This window comes from Bos mutus, chromosome 15 (assembly GCF_027580195.1).
Source record: "Bos mutus isolate GX-2022 chromosome 15, NWIPB_WYAK_1.1, whole genome shotgun sequence".
Taxonomy (NCBI): domain Eukaryota; kingdom Metazoa; phylum Chordata; class Mammalia; order Artiodactyla; family Bovidae; genus Bos; species Bos mutus.
In genome coordinates this window covers 25,076,509-25,096,813 of record NC_091631.1, presented here as the reverse complement: position 1 = coordinate 25,096,813, position 20,305 = coordinate 25,076,509, and the positions used below count along the sequence as shown (strand labels likewise).

Here is a 20,305-nt window from a genome sequence, read left to right as displayed (position 1 = left end):
GTCATCATTCTCCTTAAGTAGGAAGAGTATGACTTTCTAACATTACCCTTCTGTGAAGTCCTCCCTAACATTCAGAAGTTGAGATGAGGCTTTCTTTCTATTCTTATAGCACTTTGAATATGGCTTTATGTATACTTGGTCTTCCCTGGTGGCTCAGAAGGTAAAGAATCTGCCTGCAATGTGGAAGACCTGGGTTCAGTCCCTGCACTGGGAAGAGCCCCTAGAGAAGGGAATGGCTACCCACTCCAGTATTCTGGCCTGGAGAAGTCCATGGACAGAGGAGCCTGGCAGGCTACAGTCCACGGGGTCACAAAGAGCTGGACACAACTAAGCGACTTTCAGTTTTGGATTCTCCGGTGGCTCAAACGGTAGAGTCTGCCTACAATGCGGGAGACCTTGGTTTGATCCCTGGGTCGAGAAGATCCCCTGGAAAAGGAAATGGCAACCTGCTCCAGTATTCTTGCCTGGAAAATCCCAGGAATGGAGGAGCCTGGCAGGCTACAGTCCATGGTGTTGCAAAGAGTTGGACACGACCAAGCGACTTCACTTTCTTTCTACTTTCCATGCATACTCATTTTGCTAGATAACAATTGCTATTTATATCTGTCCCATTCGTGTTGCCCAGCATGCACCGTGTTTTCAGTGACAGATAGATAGATAAATGATGATTGACTGGGTGAATATATGGAAAGATAGATGTGGGTAGAATAAACGCCAACACATTGACACAATGGAAAGTAGTTTATCCACAGAATTTCCTCAGTTGGGGGGTTGACTCAGTATAGCTCCAGCAGTACCTGTGCTGTGACTGGTTAGTGTCAGGACTTTAGAACACTGATACTGTTAGGGAGAAGCAGACAACAAAAGAACAGCAAAGAACCAGTAAATCTGGGTCTTCTACGTGTGTATGTATGTCCCTTCACTGTTCCCCTGAAACTATCACAGCATTGTAAAATGGCTATGTGTATTGTTTTAGTAACTCAGTCGTGTCTGATTCTTTGCGACACTATGGACTGTAGCCTGCCAGGCTCATCTGTCCATGGAATTTTCCAAACAAGTATACTGGAGTGGATTGCCATGCCCTTCTCTAGGGGAACTTCCCAACCCAGGGATAGAACCAGGGTCTCCTGCATTGCAGGCAGATTCTTTACCATCTGAGCCACATGGGAAGTTAATCAGCTATACCCCAATACAAAATAAAAAATTGTAAAAAGACTGGGTCTGGATCTTTACCAGCACCAAACCTCTACATTTTTACTCCAGTTTGTGTTTTTTATGTCAAATTTTGTATCTTTTCATTTTATGTATTTCTAAACTGATTTTTGTCATTTTAGTTGATTTTACTACTTTTGTCTTTTAACTTCCTTACTAGATTTATAAGTGATTAATTCACTACCTTTTCTCTGTATTTGTTTTTGCCAGTGAGATTCTTACTTACCTGTTGTCTCCAAGGGAAGAAATCTCACTTAGCACCTAGTTTCAGGTTGACTGGAGACCATGGCCTCAGACAGCTCTGTTAAAGTATGCAAATAAGTACAGTTTCTGTGGGGCTGCAATCCCAAACCCTACAGTCTTCAGACAGGAAATGTGAGGGTGGCCTTGGGAGACTGTTAACAAAAATCAGAGCTCCAGATCAGTGTGTAAGCTATTATCAAGGTGAAGTGAGGCAAAGGGGTTGCATAGGATGCTATCTCTCTACTAGGTTGGAAGTACCTCCATAGACTCTAGATGTGTGGGAAAACTTAAGCCTATCCCTCAGGCTGAAGCTCCAACATAAATAAATAGGCTTTTCACAGGAAAGTGGGGATGTGTTTCAGTCTGTGATCTGTGCATTGCTCTGAGGGTAGTAGCCTGCCAAGAATTGTCTCTGATTGTCACAGTCTGGTGGAGACCAGAAACCAGCCTCTTTGGCTGCCAGGGTTACCTGATCAATAAATACCACCAGTGTTCCTGTTGGCTTTCCTGAGTCAGCTGTAAGCTGGGCAGTATTGCAGGAAAATGCCTTGACTGTGTTTGCCTGTAGGTCTCAGTGATGCCATACGAGAGTTCCTTGAAGAGCTTTGAAACATGTTCACATTTAAGTTGCTATCCTGGGATGTTATATTTGAGCCTCTTGATAACCACAAAGCAAAAATGCATAACACTAAAGACCATCATTGAACTACAAGGGGAGAATGCTCTTGTTTCCTGCTCCCAGACAGCAGGCGAGGGAGTGTCACACTGCATGAGCTTTTTACTTTCAGCAAGGCAGTGAGACAGTGCAGAGGCTGCTTTCCCCACCTGTCCTAGCAGGGCAGCAAGAGGGTTTAGCTTGCCTGCTTGTGCTAGCTTCTCTGGTAGCTCAGATGGTAAGGAATCTGCCTGCAATGCAGGAGACACAAGAGACATGAGTTCGATCTCTGGGTTGGGAAGCCACTCCAGTATTCTTGCCTGGAGAATTCCATAGACAGTCCATGGGGTCACAGAGTCAGACAGAACTGAGTGACTGACACTTGCACTTGTGCTATCAGGATGGGTAGAGAGTGCAAAAATGGTGTCCACTAACACCTCTGTCTCTGGAGAGAGTTTCAACTGTCTCCTGCCCTTTCTGCAGATGCTTTAAAATTAGCAAGTGAATCTCCTTCACATATAGTCTAGGCACTTTTTAAACTGCTGCTGGCATGAATGAGACCACATGCAAGCCCTTTAAAAGGTGAATCTCAGTTCCATATGTCCCTTGGGTCCTTTGAATGTCTTCCCATTTATTTCCTTGCCAGGTATTTTGGGGCCTTGTCTTCTGGTGCAGATCCAAGGCTGGGGTGCCTCATGTAAGGCACAAATCCCTTGCTCCTCTGAGAAAAATACTGAACTGAGGAGATCCCTCCCTGTTGTGTGTCATTACGCTGAGAGTGGGGTTTTGGAAGGACTGTCAAATATGGTCTCTCCTACCTTTCTTGATGTGGTCCTTTTATCTTTTGTCATGGAGGAGCAGTTCATCTGGTTTACAGCTCTTTCTCAGAAGAAACTGATGCATATGTAACTACCCCAGAAAGAGGTGGGTCCAGCATCTTCCTATGCCACCATCTTGAACCTAATAACTGTTGTTTTAATCTTCAGCCTCAGCTACTCTGGCAGTCCTAAAACATGCTGACATTAGTAATGAATGGGAAGGTTACATAGTTGAAAGTAAGTGATCACTAATATGATCACTCACACATACTGAAAATTGTTCAAAAGTTTCACCATCCGTTTCCAGATGCTTAGGCAGTTATAATACAATGTAACAACATAATGAAATAAAATAGTATTATAATAAAGAAAAATGGCTGAGATGGAATAACTTGGTTATTAAAATTACACTTCCAGAGATGGCTCTAAAGTTTATGTTGCAATCTTAGTAGCCTCCTATATTGATCAGTCTCTTTTGTTTTGAGCTGGTGCTGGTTTACTAGCAACATTTAGAAGACTTACTGGATTCCCACTTGACTCAACAAAAGTTTTTATCATAAATCATATTATTGGTGATTGGAAAAGAGATATTTAGATTAAATTTTAAATTGTACATTGGCATACTTAAGGTAATTACATTGTTTCTTCCCCACTTAGGCTTTAAAAGGGAAGATAAGGTTTTTTTGTTTGTTCCAAATTACATAATTTGTTTTGCTGATTCTAAATATTTGAGTTGTGAATTTAAGAAAAACCAAAGGAAGGAAATATATAATTCTTCAATATTTATGTGTACAAGTCACATTTTGTTATTGTCCTTCAGTCGCTCAGTCATGTACATTTCTTTGCAACCCCATGGACTGCAGCACGCCAGGCTTCCCTGTCCTTCACTATCTCCCAGAGTTTGCTCAAACTCATGTCCATTGAGTGGATGATGCCTTCCAACCATCTCAACCTCTGTTGCCCCCTTCTCTTCCTGCTCTTAATCTTTACGAGCATCAGGGTCTTTTCCAGTGATTTAGCAATTCACATCAGGTAGCCAAAGGATGGAGTTTCAGCTTCAGCATCAGTCCTTACAATGAATATTCAGGATTCATTTCCTTTAGGATTGACTGGTTTGATCTCCTTGCAGTCCAAGAGACTCTCAAGAGTCTTTTCCAGCACCACGGTTTGAAAGCATCAATTCTTCGGCGCTCTGCCCTTTTTATGGTCCAACTCTCACATCCATACATGACTACTGGAAAAACCATAGCTTTGACTAGATGGACCTTTGTTGGCAAAGTGATGTCTCTGCTTTTTAGTACACTGTCTAGTTTTGTCATAGATTTTCTTCCAAGGAGCAAGCATCTTTTCATTTTATAGTGGCAGTTACCATCTGCATTGATTTTGGAGCCTAAGAAAATAAAGTCTGTCACTGTTTCCATTGTTTCCCCATCTATTTGCCATGAAATGATAGGACTGGATGCCATGATCTTAGTTTTTTAATGTTGAGTTTTAAGCCAGCTTTTTCACTCTCCTCTTTTACCTTCATCAAGAGGCTCTTTTGTACCTCTTCACTTTAGATTATTCTGTTTAATCCTTGGAATGAAAAGATTTTATTACCCCAAATTTTCATATTAAGGAACTGACTCACTGCCACTCAGCTAATAAATGGCATAACCAGAATTTAAACTTGGCTTTTATGGAGCTAATATTAGTTATCCTTCCATTACATCAAGCTCTCTGCATTAACATACTAATTGATTTTCTTAAGCTTGGAGAATCTTGGTTTTTGTTTGTTTGTATTTTATATAATGGATTTATTGAGTTACAATTCACCTTGACCATACAATTCACCTACTTTAAGTAGTGGGTGAAAACTCAGTGGTTTTTAGCATATTCTCAAAGATATGTACCCATCACCACATTCAATTTTAGATCATTCCTGTCACCTCAAAAAGAAATTCCATACCTATCAGCAGTCAGGTTTTACCGTAATTCAGTAATTCAGCCCTTTTTATTGCTGAACAAAATTCTACAATATTGATTAAACCATATTTTATTTATCCATTCATGAGATTATGGACATTTGTATTGTTTTGACTTTTTCGCTATTATGAACAGTGCTTCTAGGAACATTCATGTACAATTTTTTTTGGTGAAATTATGCTTTCATTTCTCTTGAGTATTATACCTAGAAGTAGAATGCAAGATCATGTGGTGACTCTGTTAAAAATTTTTAAGACCTGCCAGACTGTTTTCCACAACATCTTCACCATTTTTCATTCTCATCAGCAGTATATAAAGATTCAGTTTCTCAACATTCTCATCAGCACTCTTTTTTATTATATACATCCTAGTGAATATGAAGTGGTCTCATTGTGGGTTAGATTTACATTTCCCTGAGCACTAATCATGTTGAACACCTTTCATGTTATTTTTTTCCTTTGAACCTCTTGTATGTTTTTTCAAAGAAATGTCTGTTCAGATTTTTTGCCCATTTTCAAACTGGGTTGTTTGTCTATTATTCAGTTCTAAGAGTTGTACATACATATATACAAGTCCCTTATTCGATATATAAATTGCAAACATTTTCTCATATTCTGAAGGTTGTCTCTCTTTTTTGATGGTATTCTTTAAAGTACATTTTTTTAACTTTGATAAAATCCAATTGTCTACTTTTTAAGAGTGTATGTCTTTCTACCAGTTAGCTACTGGAAAGCAACAGTAGTTTCATTTGTCATAATCAAAATTACCTGTTTTCTACTATACCAGACAGATGTTAAATGTTTTTGTTTTTTGAAAGTCTGTTTTTCTTAGTTATCAAATTTACTGGATTTTAAGACACTAGCAATTGTGAAAAGCATCATCAAATTAATAATCAATTTTAGGAAATATGGACTGTTGCTCTTGTTCAGTTGCTCAGTTATGTCTGACTCTGTGACCCATAGACTGCAGCATGCCATGGTTCCCGGTCCTTCACTGTCTTCTGGAGTTTTCTCAAACTCATGTCCATTGAGCCGATGATGCCATCCAACTATCTCATCCTCTGTTTTCCCCTTCTCTTCCAGAACTCAATTTTTCCCTGCATCAGGGTCTTTTCCAGTGACTTGGCTCTTTGCATCAGGTGGCCAGAGTATTGGAGCTTCAGCTTCGTCATCAGTCCTCCCAATGAATATTCAGAGTTGATTTTTTTTAGGCTTGACTAGTGTGATCTCCTTGCTGTCCAAGGGACTCTCAAGGGTCTTCTTCAGCACCACAATTCAAAAGCATCAATTCCTTGGTGCTCAGTCTTCTTTACGGTCCAACATGGACTGTTGACCCCATCCTGATTTCAGAAATGCTAAAATGTGGGGGAAAAGCATCTTAAGACAATGAAATATATATGGTATTGTAATTTGGTGCTGTTGAAATTATTCAGTTTGTTTGAAATTTAAATGATCTTTACCACGTGGGGCATATTTCACACAAACACAAGGATCTGTGTCCTCGATAAGAACCAAAACACATTAGTAGGTTTTGTTTATATTTCAGATAATTCTTCTAATGGAAGAGGGATTCACTTTATTAATCATATGCAATGTGGTCCTCTTCATTGTCACAGATGTTTATTGGCATTAATACCAACGGCAGTTTTTTTTTTTTTAATTCTGCTATTTATGATACGCATAAACTTCTGGCAAGAATAGTAGAAAAAGGTCTAGGGTGAGGGGAAAACTACCATTGTTCTGTCAAAATAAGAAAATGTTTCACATTCTTAACATATTGTAGTTGTCACTTTTTGTCCTTAAGTTTGCATAGTATCACAGAAGTTTCATCATAAGGGAAAGTATATTTGAAATGAAATATATCAAAATTAAGAAAAACAAATTTTAACTTAATATTATATTTTAAACATTTCTATAAGTTTTCAGCCTGTAAAATTAGCCATTTAACAGTTGGAAAATATTGCCACATATAAGTGTACCATCTACTCATCAATTTATTCAACAGATACTAAGTGCTTCAGATCAGATCAGTCGCTCAGTCGTGTCTGACTCTTTGCAACCCCATGAATCGCAGCACGCCAGGCCTCCCTGTCCAACACCAACTCCCAGAGTTCACTCAGACTCACGTCCATCGAGTCAGTGATGCCATCCAGCCATCTCATCCTCTGTCGTCCCCTTCTCCTCTTGCCCCCAATCCCTCCCAGCATTAGAGTCTTTTCCAATGAGTCAACTCTTTGCATGAGGTGGCCAAAGTACTGGAGTTTCAGCTTTAGCATCATTCCTTCCAAAGAAATCCCAGGGCTGATCTCCTTCAGAATGGACTGGTTGGATCTCCTTGCAGTCCAAGGGACTCTCAAGAGTCTTCTCCAACACCACAGTTCAAAAGCATCAATTCTTCAGCGCTCAGCCTTCTTCACAGTCCACCTCTCACATCCATACATGACCACAGGAAAAACCATAGCCTTGACTAGACGAACCTTTTGTTGGCAAAGTAATGTCTCTGCTTTTCAATATGCTGTCTAGGTTGGTCATAACTTTCCTTCCAAGGAGTAAGCGTCTTTTAATTTCATACGAGATGCTAAACAGTAAGCTAAATAATGTGTATGAAGCAGTGAACAAAACAATCAGCTCACCAATAGCACTTAAAGTGGGAAGAGACAGATGATCATCTATCAGTACTCTCTCTCTACATATATACTTTTTTCTTTGTCCTTTATATAAGCACCAACACAAATATATGCATGTAGAGAAGGCAATGGCAACCCACTCCAGTGTTCTTGCCTGGAGAATCCCAGGGATGGGGGAGCCTGGTGGGCTGCCGTCTATGGGGTTGCAGAGTCGGACACGACTGAAGTGACTTAGCAGCAGCAGAGCATGTACATATTCATTATATATATATATATATATATACACACACATATGCATATGCAGATGATATATATATATATACATATATATAGGATAAACATATACCACGTTTATAAAATTATGCTTTGTGCTAAATCAACACAATTTGCTTAAGGAGCAGACATGGTGATAAGAGAAAATGAGGAGTCAGAATTCTGGCCTGTGTTGATGGAAGAATTGAGTTGCTGTTTATTAAGGTGGCAATGGTTTCTATACTTTAGTGCCCATAGGCTTGTTGAACATGCTTGTGAAAATAGATTTTCTTTCTTTCAGATTATGACTTTAGGAATACCCTCCAGTCTTTCTGTTAAAACATATTGACACGTTTTGTTCCTAAAGTTTACTTATTATGTTGGTACTTGAGATCGAACCCATGTCTCCTGCATCTCCTGCACTGGCACATAAATTCTTTACCACTGCATCACCTGAGAAGCCCTTACCTAAGTCTTGGGAAACATTATAGCATGTTCACAAACATCAGTTTTGGCATCAATCGGGATGTGTTTGATGTACCCCTTTGGAGAAGGAAACGGCAACCCACTCCAGTATTCATGCCTGGAAAATCCCATGGACCGAGGAGCCTGGTGGGCTACAATCCATGGGGTTGCAAAGAGTCGGACGTGACTGAGCAACTTCTGTGTGTGTGTGTGTGTGTTAATGGTTCAGCAACTTTGCCATGCTACTTAATTTGCATATGCCTTAGTTTATTTATCATTGTGTAGATAAAAACCATACACACTACTAGAGTTGTTACAAGGATTAAAGGAAATTATATGTGTAAAGTTTCTGGCTCTTAGTATACGCTCAGCAAATATTAGCCATCCATGAGTGATAGCTATTATTAATAGGTACACAGGTATAGGTCAAATGTCTGCTGCTGCTGCTGCTGCTAAGTCGCTTCAGTTGTGTCCGACTCTGTGCGACCCCATAGACGGCAGCTCACCAGGCTCTGCCGTCCCTGGAGTTCTCCAGGCAAGAACACTGGAGTGGGTTGCCATTGCCTTCTCCATTGTGTGAAAGTGAAAAGTGAAAGTGAAGTAGCTCAGTCGTGTCCGACTCGTATCGACCCCATGGACTGCAGCCTACCAGGATCCTCCATCTATGGGATTTTCTAGGCAAGAGTACTGGAGTGGCTTGCCATTGCCTTCTCCGGGTCAAATGCCTAGAGCATGTTAATGTAATTGGTAGTTAAGTATATCCTAAGGTGTATAATGATCTGTTCGTTCTTAGTTTATACTGTGACTAATAACTTGATACTGCTAGCTATGCCTCACATGCCATATGTTATAGTAGATTTTAAGCATTACTAATAAAAGAAACTAATGCATTAGTATAAATAAAATTTTTTGTTACAATACTGAGTCACATGACTGAAGTCTTGAAAGAACTATGTATAGTTTTCTGTGTTAAAATTTGTTAATAGGTTAGCGACAGATTGAATAAAATAATTACAATAATTTCATTGGATTTGTTTGAAAAGACTAAATATTTAGGAATCTGTTTTTTAATTTGGAGAGCTCTTTGTATCACCTAGAACACAAAGTCTGTGGAATTGTCACCAGTTCTTGGTGATGCTTGCAACCATCATGGGTATTTTCTATTTTATACTCGTTTACATTGATTCTAGCTTGCTCATTATTCATATAATATGCACATATAGTTTCTTATATGTGTTACCCTTTTTGATTTTTCCAGTGGTAATTACCATATTTCAATGTTTTGCTCCTTTTTTGCTGTTGTGGTTTCATTTCAATCTCCTAATACTTTTTAATCTTTCTTGTAAAATTTGTTAGCATTTCTTATATGATTTCTTAGACTTCTTATTCTTTTAAGTCAAGTTCATATTTATAAAACAGAAATTTAAAAAAATGACCAAAAATCTGTAGTCTTTTTAATTAAGCAAATAAATGTGTAAAATTTGCCTTAAAAAGCAAAATTGTACTGAATTCTTACAAATATCTCTATTTTCAAGTTCAAAAGAGATAACAGCCAGTTGCATTTGCATGACTTTAACTTTGTTTTCAAAATGTTTAAGTACACTAAATGACAGAGATGCATTTTATTTTTTCTGAAAGTTACTGGCAAGATTCTGTATTATTACCTTTTTTTGCTTATTTATTGGATATATGGGTCATATGAAAATGATACTTGGTTAAACCCTGAGAAAACATGGAAAAAAAGAGGTTATTATATTTAAGGAGAAAGAAAAGAAAGAAGGATAAAAATGGATGTAATTTTCTCTTTTTCTTTTCTAGACCTAGGAAAAGATAAGGATTACACGGATGAATCAGAGCATGCTAATTATGATCGATCTCGCCTCATTAAAGACTTTGTTCCTAAAAATAATTCTGAACCGAAGCCCAGATTACCTAAGGTAATGCAAACTAAACGATCTATAAGTCACTGGGGACTCTAACATCTAAATCCATACAGTTCTTTTGAATTTCAGTTGATATTTCCTGGAGAGAATAAGGCTGCACAGGACTAAAACTGAAAAGTTATGTGTAGACATCATATCCATTTATATTGTCAAACAGAATTTTATAAACATTCTGAAGCATAAAATTATTCAGTAATTTTTTAGAGGTTTATTCCATCTTCTTGTTTTTTGAAGGACACCATGGTTTAATGAGAACATGAATTTTATTATCAAGTGGGCCAATATTTGAATTGCAGTTCCAATACTTATAGTTGTGGTAACTTGAGCAAGTCAATCAAACTCACTTAGCCTTGTTTTCATCATTTGTAAAATTATAATCATGTTGTCAGCTTGACAAATTTTTTGTTTTTCTTCAAGTTTTGTTGAGATATAATTGACACAGTGCTTTATAAGTTTAAGGTATACAGTATAATTATTTGACTTACATACATCATGAAATGATTACCAGAATAAGTTGAGTGAACATTCATCGTCTCATATAGATACAAAATCAAAGAAACAGAAATACATATATATATATAGTTCTTATAATAAGAACTCTTAGAATTTACTCTTAACAACTTCCATAAACAGCATACAGCAATGTTCATTATATTTACTATGTGTATCATCCATGGGGTCACAAAGAGTCGGATACGATTGAGTGACTTTCACTTTCATTTTTCACCATATAAAGATATAATGTAGTTATTGACTCCATTGCCCACACTGTGTATTTCATACCCACGACTCAGTTATTTTGCAACTGGAAGTCTGTAGCTTTTCATCTCCCTTACTTCTTTCCTCCCCTCCTCACCCTCCTCTCTGGCCATCACCTGTTCACTTGTCTGTCCTCTCTGTCTATAATTCTGTTTTATATTTATCCTCTTATTCCCTTTTTTAGATTCGACATGTAAGTGAAATCATACAGTGTTTTTCTTTCTTTCTCTGCCTGACTTACTTCAGTAAGCATAATGCCCTCTGGGTCTCTAGGTCCTTCCGTGTTGTCACAAATGGCAAGATTTTATTGTTTTTATGGCTGAGTAATATTCCATATGGGCTTCCCTGGTGGCTCAGAAGTAAAGAATCTGCCTGCCAATGCAAGAGATGTGGGTTCAGGCCCTCAGCTGGGAAGATCCCCTGGAGAACCTTTTTAGTTTGTTGATAGTTTCTTTCACTGTGCAAAGGATTTTTAATGTAATGTAGTCCCATTTGTTTATTTTTTGCTTTTGTTTCTCTTGTCTAAGGAGACATATGTAGAAAATATCATTGAGATTAATGTCAAAGAGCATGCTGCCCATATTATCTCCTAGAAGTTTCATGGTTTTGGGTTTGCATTTACATCTTTAATCCATTTCTAATTTACTTTTGTGAATGGTGTGAGAAAGTAGTCCAGTTTGACCTTTTTGTATATAGCTGTTTGGTTTTACCGACGTCCTTCACTGCAGAGACTGTCTTTTCCCGTTGTCTGTTGTTGCCTCCTCTGTCACAGATTCATTGTTCTGTTCCACTGATGCATGCGTTTGTTTTTGTGCCAGTAACATGTGGTTTTGGTTACTTTAACTTGTAGTATAGTTTGAGATCATAAAGCACGATTCCTCTAGGTTTGTTCTTCTTTCTCAAGATTGTTTCTGGGTATGTGGGGGTCTTTTGTATTTCCATACAAATTTTAGAATTATTTGTTCTGCTACTGCTGCTAAGTCACTTCAGTCATGTCCGACTCTGTGCGACCCCATAGACGGCAGCCCACCAGGCTCCCCCGTCCCTGGGATTCTCCAGGCAAGAACACTGGAGTGGGTTGCCATTTCCTTCTCTGATGCATGAAAGTGAAAAGTGAAAGTGAAGTCGCTCAGTCATATCTGATTCTTCACGACCCCATGGACTGCAGCCTACCAGGCTCCTCCATCCATGGGATTCTCCAGGCAAGAGTACTGGAGTGGGTTGCCATTGCCTTCTCCGTTATTTGTTCTAGTTGTCTGAAAAATGCCATTGGTATTTTGATAGTGATTGTGTTGAATCTGTGGAAGGCCTTGGGTAGTATGATCATTTTACCATTATTAATTCTTTCAGTCCATAAGTATGGTACTAATGTATCTTTCCATCTGTTTATCTGGTCTTTAGTTGCTTTCATCAGTGTCAGTTTTGCAAGTATGTCTTTTACCTCCTTAGATAGTCTTATTCCTAGATGTTTAATTTTTTTTGATGCAACTGCAAATTTGATTTTTCTTAAAAATTTCTGTTTCTGGTAGTTTGTTTGTTGTTAGTATATAGAAATACAACATATTTCTGTACATTAATTTGTAGCCTACAGCTTTACAAAATTTCATATCATCTGCAAATAGTGACAGTTTTATTTCTTCCTTTCCATTTTGGATTCTTTGTGCCTATTTTTATTCTCTGATTGTTGTGGCTAGAACTTCCAATACCGTGTTAAATAAAAGTGCTGAGAATTATCAGCCTTCTCTTGTCCCTGAACAAAAGCTTTCAGCTTTCCACTGTTGAGTATGATGTTAACTGTGGGTTTGTCGTATATGTTGAAATATGTTCCCTGTATACTTGTTTTGATGGGAGTTTTTATCATAAATGGATGTTGAATTTTGTCAAATAACTTTTTCTGCATTTATGGAGCTGATTATATAATCCTTATTTTTCAGTTTGTTAATGTGATGTATCACACTGATTTGCAGATTTTGAAACATTATGAAAGGTTTCCATAACAACTTGGATGTTGAGAATATTGTGTTGAAACTATAATTCATCAACAAATCACTGGGTTGGGGTTCAGTTTTAAAAATCTCTGGTTCCAGAAATCCCACCATCCCTCAAAATTCTTTTGTGGGTTCTTCAAAGTATGTGAATAAAGTCATCCAGCACCAAATACCATCATCCCCTTTTGATGCTTTCCAAGACAAATATTGACTCAGTCCAACTTCACTTCATTTTTTCTTAAATTGCTTATTGATTAAAGTGGGAATACCTTAGTAAAAGAAATTTGGATGTTAATATAAGGAATGACTTAACTTTTAGTTGTCACTGCATGGACAATAACTGATAATCATTTCCTTGAAAATATCTTTTTCTGTGATATTTGATTTGGTTTGGCCTGGATTAATTTTACAAATCCCTTCATTTGTCACCATCAGTGTGTTAGTGACAAAATATGGCACAATTTAAATCTTACTGTTATATTGATTCTGAGCTGTAATAAGTAGACACAGAAATAAATATTTGTGCCTGGTTTATTCATTCATCTTTGGTTTGGTTTTGTTAAGTAAGGATACTATTTTGTGCTGATATTTCTTGTCTTCACTAATCGGTAGTTTATCTCCCAATGTTTACTTCATCTGCCTCTCTATGTACTATCTGATTGGTCCTGTGGATGTTTGGAGAGTCGAGTGGCTCAATGGTCAAGAATCCACTTGCCAATGCAGGAGACACAGGTTCAACCTCTGGGTTGGGAGGATTCCCTGGAGAATGAAATGGCAACCCACTCTAGTATTCTTGCCTGGGAAATCCCCTGGACAGGGGAGCTTGGTGGGCTACAGCCCATGGGGTCACGAAGAGTTGGACATGATTCAACAACTGAACAATAACAAACAACAACTATCTCTAAAGCATTGTTCCAAGAGACTTGAGCCTGAGAGAAGCCATAAGAAAAACTGAGGAAAAGCAGATATTCTACCTTAAGATACTTTGAGCACCAATGAGTAGGGACACAAACATGATATGCTTAAAATAATTAAAAAATGAATTAAGATTAAATAAAATTTGTGTTATCTGCTTCTTTAAAAATTAGCACATGCCACCATGTTTTCTTCCCTTTATGATTTCAGTCTCTTCATTCTAATGCTTTCCTTCCCTCCTCTTTGGGCTTCCCTGGTAGCTCAATCAGTAAAGAATCTGCCTACAGTGCAGGAGATCTAGGTTCGATCCCTGGATCGGGAAGATCCACTGGAGAAGGAAAAGGCAAATCACTCCAGTATTCTTGCCTGGAAAATCCCATGGAAAGAGGAGCCTGGTGGGCTATAGTCCATGGGATCACAAGAGTTGGACTCGACTTAGCAACTAAACCACCGCCACCAATGATACCTTCCACTCCATTTCTGCTCAACAGTCACCAATTCCCAAATCTCTAAACTAGACTTGAACTTTAGAATATTCAAGTTAAGAAGAAATAATTAAACCTGCATACATATTTTGTTTTTTTGACAGCAAAATAAGAGAATGATGTGTGATGATGGTAGTATACCACAGTCGTCCAGTCCAGTCATCCTAACCTAAAGTCCTGTTAGTTCTATTACACTTCTAGTCAAATTTGAAAATGTAGTGCATCACCTGGAGGCTTTTGGATTCACTCTTCTGGCTTCTATGAAAATATGCCCACTTTCATCCATTTTATAGGTTAAGGTGTAGCACAAATCCAACTTGAATAAATAGTTTTATTCCAAAAGAAGAAAAAAGATGTTTAAAATACATTTAGCTAGGCTACTTGCTTGCAAAGCTTATCTATAAATGAAAGGCAAAATAATCTTCTTAGGTGTATTCTTTGTGTACATTTATCAGAGAGAACCTCAAAAAAGCAATGACCTATATATCTATTGTTTGAACAAGCATCTGAATAACCTTAGTTTATAAATGCTGTTGCTGTTCAGTCTCTCAGTTATGTCCAACTCCTTGTGCCCCAAGGACTGCAGCATGCCAGGCTTCCCTTCAGTATTTACCTTCAGTGTTTACCAGGAGTTTGGTCCAACCCATGTCCATTCCATCGGTGATGCCATCCAACCATCTCATCCTCTGTCGTCCCCTTCTCCTCCTGCCCTCAATCTTTCCCAGCATCAGGGTCTTTTCCAATGAGTCAGCACTTTGCACCACGTGGCCAAAGTATTGGAGCTTCAGCTTCAGCATCAGTCCTTCCAATGAATATTCAGGACTGATGTCCTTTAGGACTGACTGGTTGGATCTCTTTGCAGTCTGGACTCTCAAGACTCCAACACTGCAGTTTGAAGGCATCAATTCTTCAGTGCTCAGCTTTTTTATTTTTCAGCTCTCACATCCATACATGACTACTGGAAAAACAATAGCTTTGACTATACAGACCTTTGTAGGCAAAGTAATGTCTCTGCTTTTTAATATGCTGTCTAGGTTTGTCATTGCTTTTATTCCAAGGAGCAAATGTCTTTTAACCTCCTCTTTAACCTTCAGCAAGAGGCTCTTTAATTCCTCTTCACTTTCTGCCACAAGGGTGGTGTCATCTGCATATCTGAGGTTATTGATATTTCATCCCATCATTAAATAATATGCATATATATGTGTGTATGTGTATGTACATATATTTTAAGTTGGCTCTTAGGAAATTGACAACATTCATTCACTTGTGACCTACAAAATAGCAACTTTCATATGGTTCAAATTAGCATGTATTGATCTCTGTGTATCTAGTTGTATGGCTGAAGATCTGTGCATTATGTTATTTGCTTGGGATAACTGTACTGGTTGCAACCTGTCGCATGGATATTATACAGTGTAACTGATATTTTATTTCTTCACAAAAGTTATTCAATTACATTTTAGAGATGAAAAAACAAGTTTATAAAAAGTCAGCAGAAAAGGAACAAAGATTCACAGAGGAAAATGATTCCTAATGTAAACTACATTGTAAATCATGACAAGTGTTAGATTACAGAAAACAAATAAAAATTTCTAACAAGATTTGCCATCAGCTATAAAACTAGGTTCTAGGAAATAACTCCAAATGTGTCAAAGTGGTGTCTAACATTGAATTTATGAGGACTCCCTGTTGAGTTTATCAATAGTAAAAACAAATAAATAAATATAGAAATCCATCTGACTAGTTTACTGGTTATTGTATAGGTAAACTATACATCTGCTTGAGAATTTGTTTTGAGAGCCATTGCGCAAACATTCCCTGAATGATCTTGAGTCAGTGTGGTGAATTTTGCTTTGACGATATATCCACTGCTTCTGATAATTTTGTAAGTCAAATATATCTGTAAGATACTATAGTTTGCACTAGAATTATCTTCAGTAAGATGAATTATTTCTTTAGAATGTTTTCTTTAAGTTATTAACTTTAGGCATGTATCATTTACACTAAAAGTCTTTAATATTTCAGAGATTAAACTCATGTGATACTGATATCTAATATGATAAAATGATATTGATAAGTTAATAGGACATATTTTTAATTTATTTTTAACCCACTCTGTCCCGCAGGACAGAGGACAAAGAAAGATGGCAAATATGGACAGGTCTTGCTATCCATGTAGTGGGATGCAGTTCAGGAGATGGGCATGCATATAAACGAAGAAAGCTAAGAGGCTTTAGAAATTAGAGATGATACTAGATATGGGATAAGTCTAGATTTATCTAGCCTCAAGCTGTATAATAAAAGCTGTATTTAAATATCTCTGGGGCTTTGCAGTAGCTACAAAATTGGCCACAGCCCTTCCCTTTTCCCTATACCTACAATATTTTCAATGGAACTTTGCAGGTTCTCTCATCCAAGAGGTACACTCTTACTGGACTGGCCTCGGGCTTTGCTTTGATCAATAGATTGCCTGCAGAAGTGACCATGTCCCAGTGCTGAACCTTGAACTTGAAAGATCTTGCATTCCCATTATTCCCTCTTGGGACTCTGCCTCCATCATAGGAATGTCAGAGCCATCCTGCAAGAGGATAATAAGGCCGTGTGGACTGAAACCTAGGGAGTCCAGTTGTCCCCGCTGACACAGAGACGTGAAAGAATCCAGCTAGAACCCACAGAAGGTCTAGCTGAGACTGGGAGAACTACACAACTGGGCCCAGGCTGCTCACAGATTCCTGAGCTAAATAAAAAGTATTTGGGGCTGGTTTATTTATCCACAATAGATATTGGAGCCATAAATGTTAGAGGGTAGCGTATTTGCTGGCACCAATGATTGTAAATGTAAAGTGAATTCTTTCTCACTGGAAAGGGAACATGTGCAAAATTGTCCCTGAGTTTTCCACACATACCCATGTTATCCATTTAATATAGAGCCAAGAATATCTTAATGTCATAACCTAAATCATGAGAAATCTAGGGCTCTAACATTTTCTTAAATTATCTTTTTTTAATAAAACTCTATTTACAAAAGTAGTTTTTTTGTACCTTTGAATCAGTGAAGAATTCCAAGATTACCTTCCATTAAACCATATGTATATTGTTAGTAATGTTCCAAACACCCATTAAAATTGGTGAGGAACTAGCTTTTTTAAAGGCAAGTTTATTTCCTTTCTAACATTTTGACAAAAAGACTGTGTCACATATATGTAGACAAGAAAAATGAGGGAGAAAATTAATAATGTGATGCGAGAAAAGAAGCAATTCTATGGATTTATAGACTGGAGCACCTGGGCAGACTGCAAGCAAAGTTTTAGAGGAGAGAGGGATTCTTTTTAAGATTATTTCAGTAAATATTTCCTCTCTCTGTCTCATTAGTATAGAGAGAATTATGAATAACACATGATGATAAGGTCCTATAACCAACTGGATGGTTCTGAGAAACAAAATCCCTTTCTGCATCAAGGAATCATATACTTCATACCAGTGGAGACTTCTTGATGTGGACAGTTTACAGAAAATGTCTGTGATTAATCTAGGTTAAAAGGAACGAAGCTGTGAAGCAGAATCAGTGGCTTGTGTACTAGGCATTAATGAAGAGTTTACTGCTGCTACTGTCCCTCAGGATGCCAAAAATAACTATAGAAGTTGCTAATAATATCTGAGAATATATATCTATATTTCAAATTATAGTGACTCCCCCTCTTAAGAGACTTTGGGTATCATATTAGACAGAAAAGGGGTTATAGACCAGGAAAATCTTGATATGAATATTTTAGCAGTTCATTAAATTTGAATCACAAGGCCATTCAATTTGACTGTCTACTGGCATTGGCAGATGATGTTCATCTTTAACTAAATTGGTAACAGAAATAGTTTTCTGTTAACGCTGGAGAAGCACAGATCATATAATGGTGATGGTGAGCCCGATGGTCTCTATAGTCTTCTACAGTGTACCTTTCCCATGGACATTGGCAGTTGTTAACTCAATTCAATGGTTCTTTGTCTCCAAATAATGTATAGGTGTTAATATTCTGAATTTGCACACTTTGCCCCAGTAATTGTAAGATAATGTTATTTTAAAATACAAGGTAAATGACTAAACTTGACCTAGTATGGCTGTTTCAGCTAATGAGTATACATGAAATTAAATACTAATTATTTGCATTTATTGAGATAGTTTCTAAAGAAAATGCTAATATTTCCCTAACTTAGGACTTGAGATAATACTTGTTTATATTTAATAATTTCATCGTGGGAAACTGTACCCTAAATATTTAATTTTTATGTAAACCATGGGACATGCAGGAAATCATTTTGGTTTCTTAATGTTTTTGCCGGTATTTTAAATTTATATTCTTCCCTAGTTTTAAAAAGACTCCTTTTTAATCAGTCTAACAAATAACTGATCTTGTCTGCAGACTCTTTGATACTGAGGAGAGCATTATCTTCCCTGTGGCCATAGAAGGCATGTCCCTCTATTGTGCTGTTTAATCACTTACCTTGACCCTTAAAGCCCTCATCAGAAAATGATGAGGGTGTGTTCTATACTTGCTAATTGCTAGTGTTTATTTTCCCTAAGATTTAGCATAAGATTTTCTAGAACCCCTCCACATTATCTATGAGTTGTTTAAACCCTAATGTGTTCATGTTTTCGTGTATGTATTGTGATAAAAATATCATTTCAAATTGTAAAGACATCAATCTTTTGAAAAATGTGCAAATGTTCTCACAGTAACTGATCAGTAATTTGGAAGAGGTTAAAATGTTTTCAGGCTTCCTAGGTGGTGCTAGTGGTAAAGACCCCTTCTGCCATCACAGGAGACATAAGAGATGTGGGTTTGATCCCTGGGTTGGGAAGATCCCCTGGAGAAGGGCATGGCAACCAATCCAGTATTCTTGCCTGGAGAATCCCACAGATAGAGGAGCCTGGTGGGCTACAGTCAGTAGGGTAGCATAGAATCAGACACGACTTAGTACGCATGCAAAATGTTTTCAGATGCCTACCTCACATCTTACACCAAAATGAGTTGAAGAACTAAATAGTTAACCAATTCAAAACTGTATGTGTAAAAATAAAACAAGCTTTTTTTTTTTTCCTAATCACAGACTGGAAAAATGTCTTCTGTAAAGGGATTTTCTACACAAGCAACAAAATTAATCATGGAAATCTTGATGGAGTTGACTAGATACTTACTAGTATCAAAATTACAATAGCATTAAGAAGAAAGAGGAACACATGTATACCTGTGGCGGATTCATTTTGATATTTGGCAAAACTAATGCAATTATGTAAAGTTTAAAAATAAAATAAAATTAAAAAAAAAAAAAAAAAAAAAAAAAAAAAAAAAAGAAGAAAGAGATAAACTTAAGATTCTACATATAGAATATACTAGAATATACCAAAGTTTGGTTCATATTCTTAGTCTACAAAGACATCATAGTAATATAATTGATAAATGCACAAGTAAAAAAATCATTAAAAAACAATACAGTTTTAACATGTAAAGTGATTAGCAGTGATTAGCAGAACTAGTAATTGCAAAAATACAAAAGTAAGCAATTTTTTAAACCAAATTATAATTTTAAAAATAAAACTCAGAATTGATACTACAGACTGTCACTTTAATTTTTTATTGGTAGATATGTATGTTGATCCAAATTTTCTGGAAAGTAATTTGACAATAACAATTAAAAACCTTAAAATAATCTTTCCTTTGACCCACTTCTAGGAACTTATTCAGAGAATGTAATTAGATGTTAGCCCAAATAATTGTTTAAAGATGTTTCTCACACTGTAATTTGTAAGGGAATTGTGGGGGAGGGAATATAAAGTGCTTAAATGTTCAAGAGTAAAAAATGAAATTAAAAGCAGTAATGCCTTTAAATAAGGTGATAAAAAATGAGTCCCCAGTTATTTAAGGATGATGTGAAATAATCACAGTGTATAATTACATAATAAGAAAATGGTTCTAAAAAACAGTA

General features: G+C 37.1%; 1 protein-coding gene across 7 annotated transcripts in view; it reads left to right on the top strand.

Annotated features, from left to right (window-relative positions):
• ANO3 (anoctamin 3) overlaps positions 1-20,305 on the top strand; it is a 495,323-nt gene that overhangs the window by 290,699 nt on the left and 184,319 nt on the right. For all 7 annotated transcript variants that reach the window (XM_070383648.1, XM_070383649.1, XM_070383645.1 and 4 more), the window contains one exon: positions 10,055-10,173. In XM_070383648.1, the coding sequence (XP_070239749.1) occupies positions 10,055-10,173 (119 nt within the window). The remainder of the gene's footprint in view (positions 1-10,054; positions 10,174-20,305) is intronic.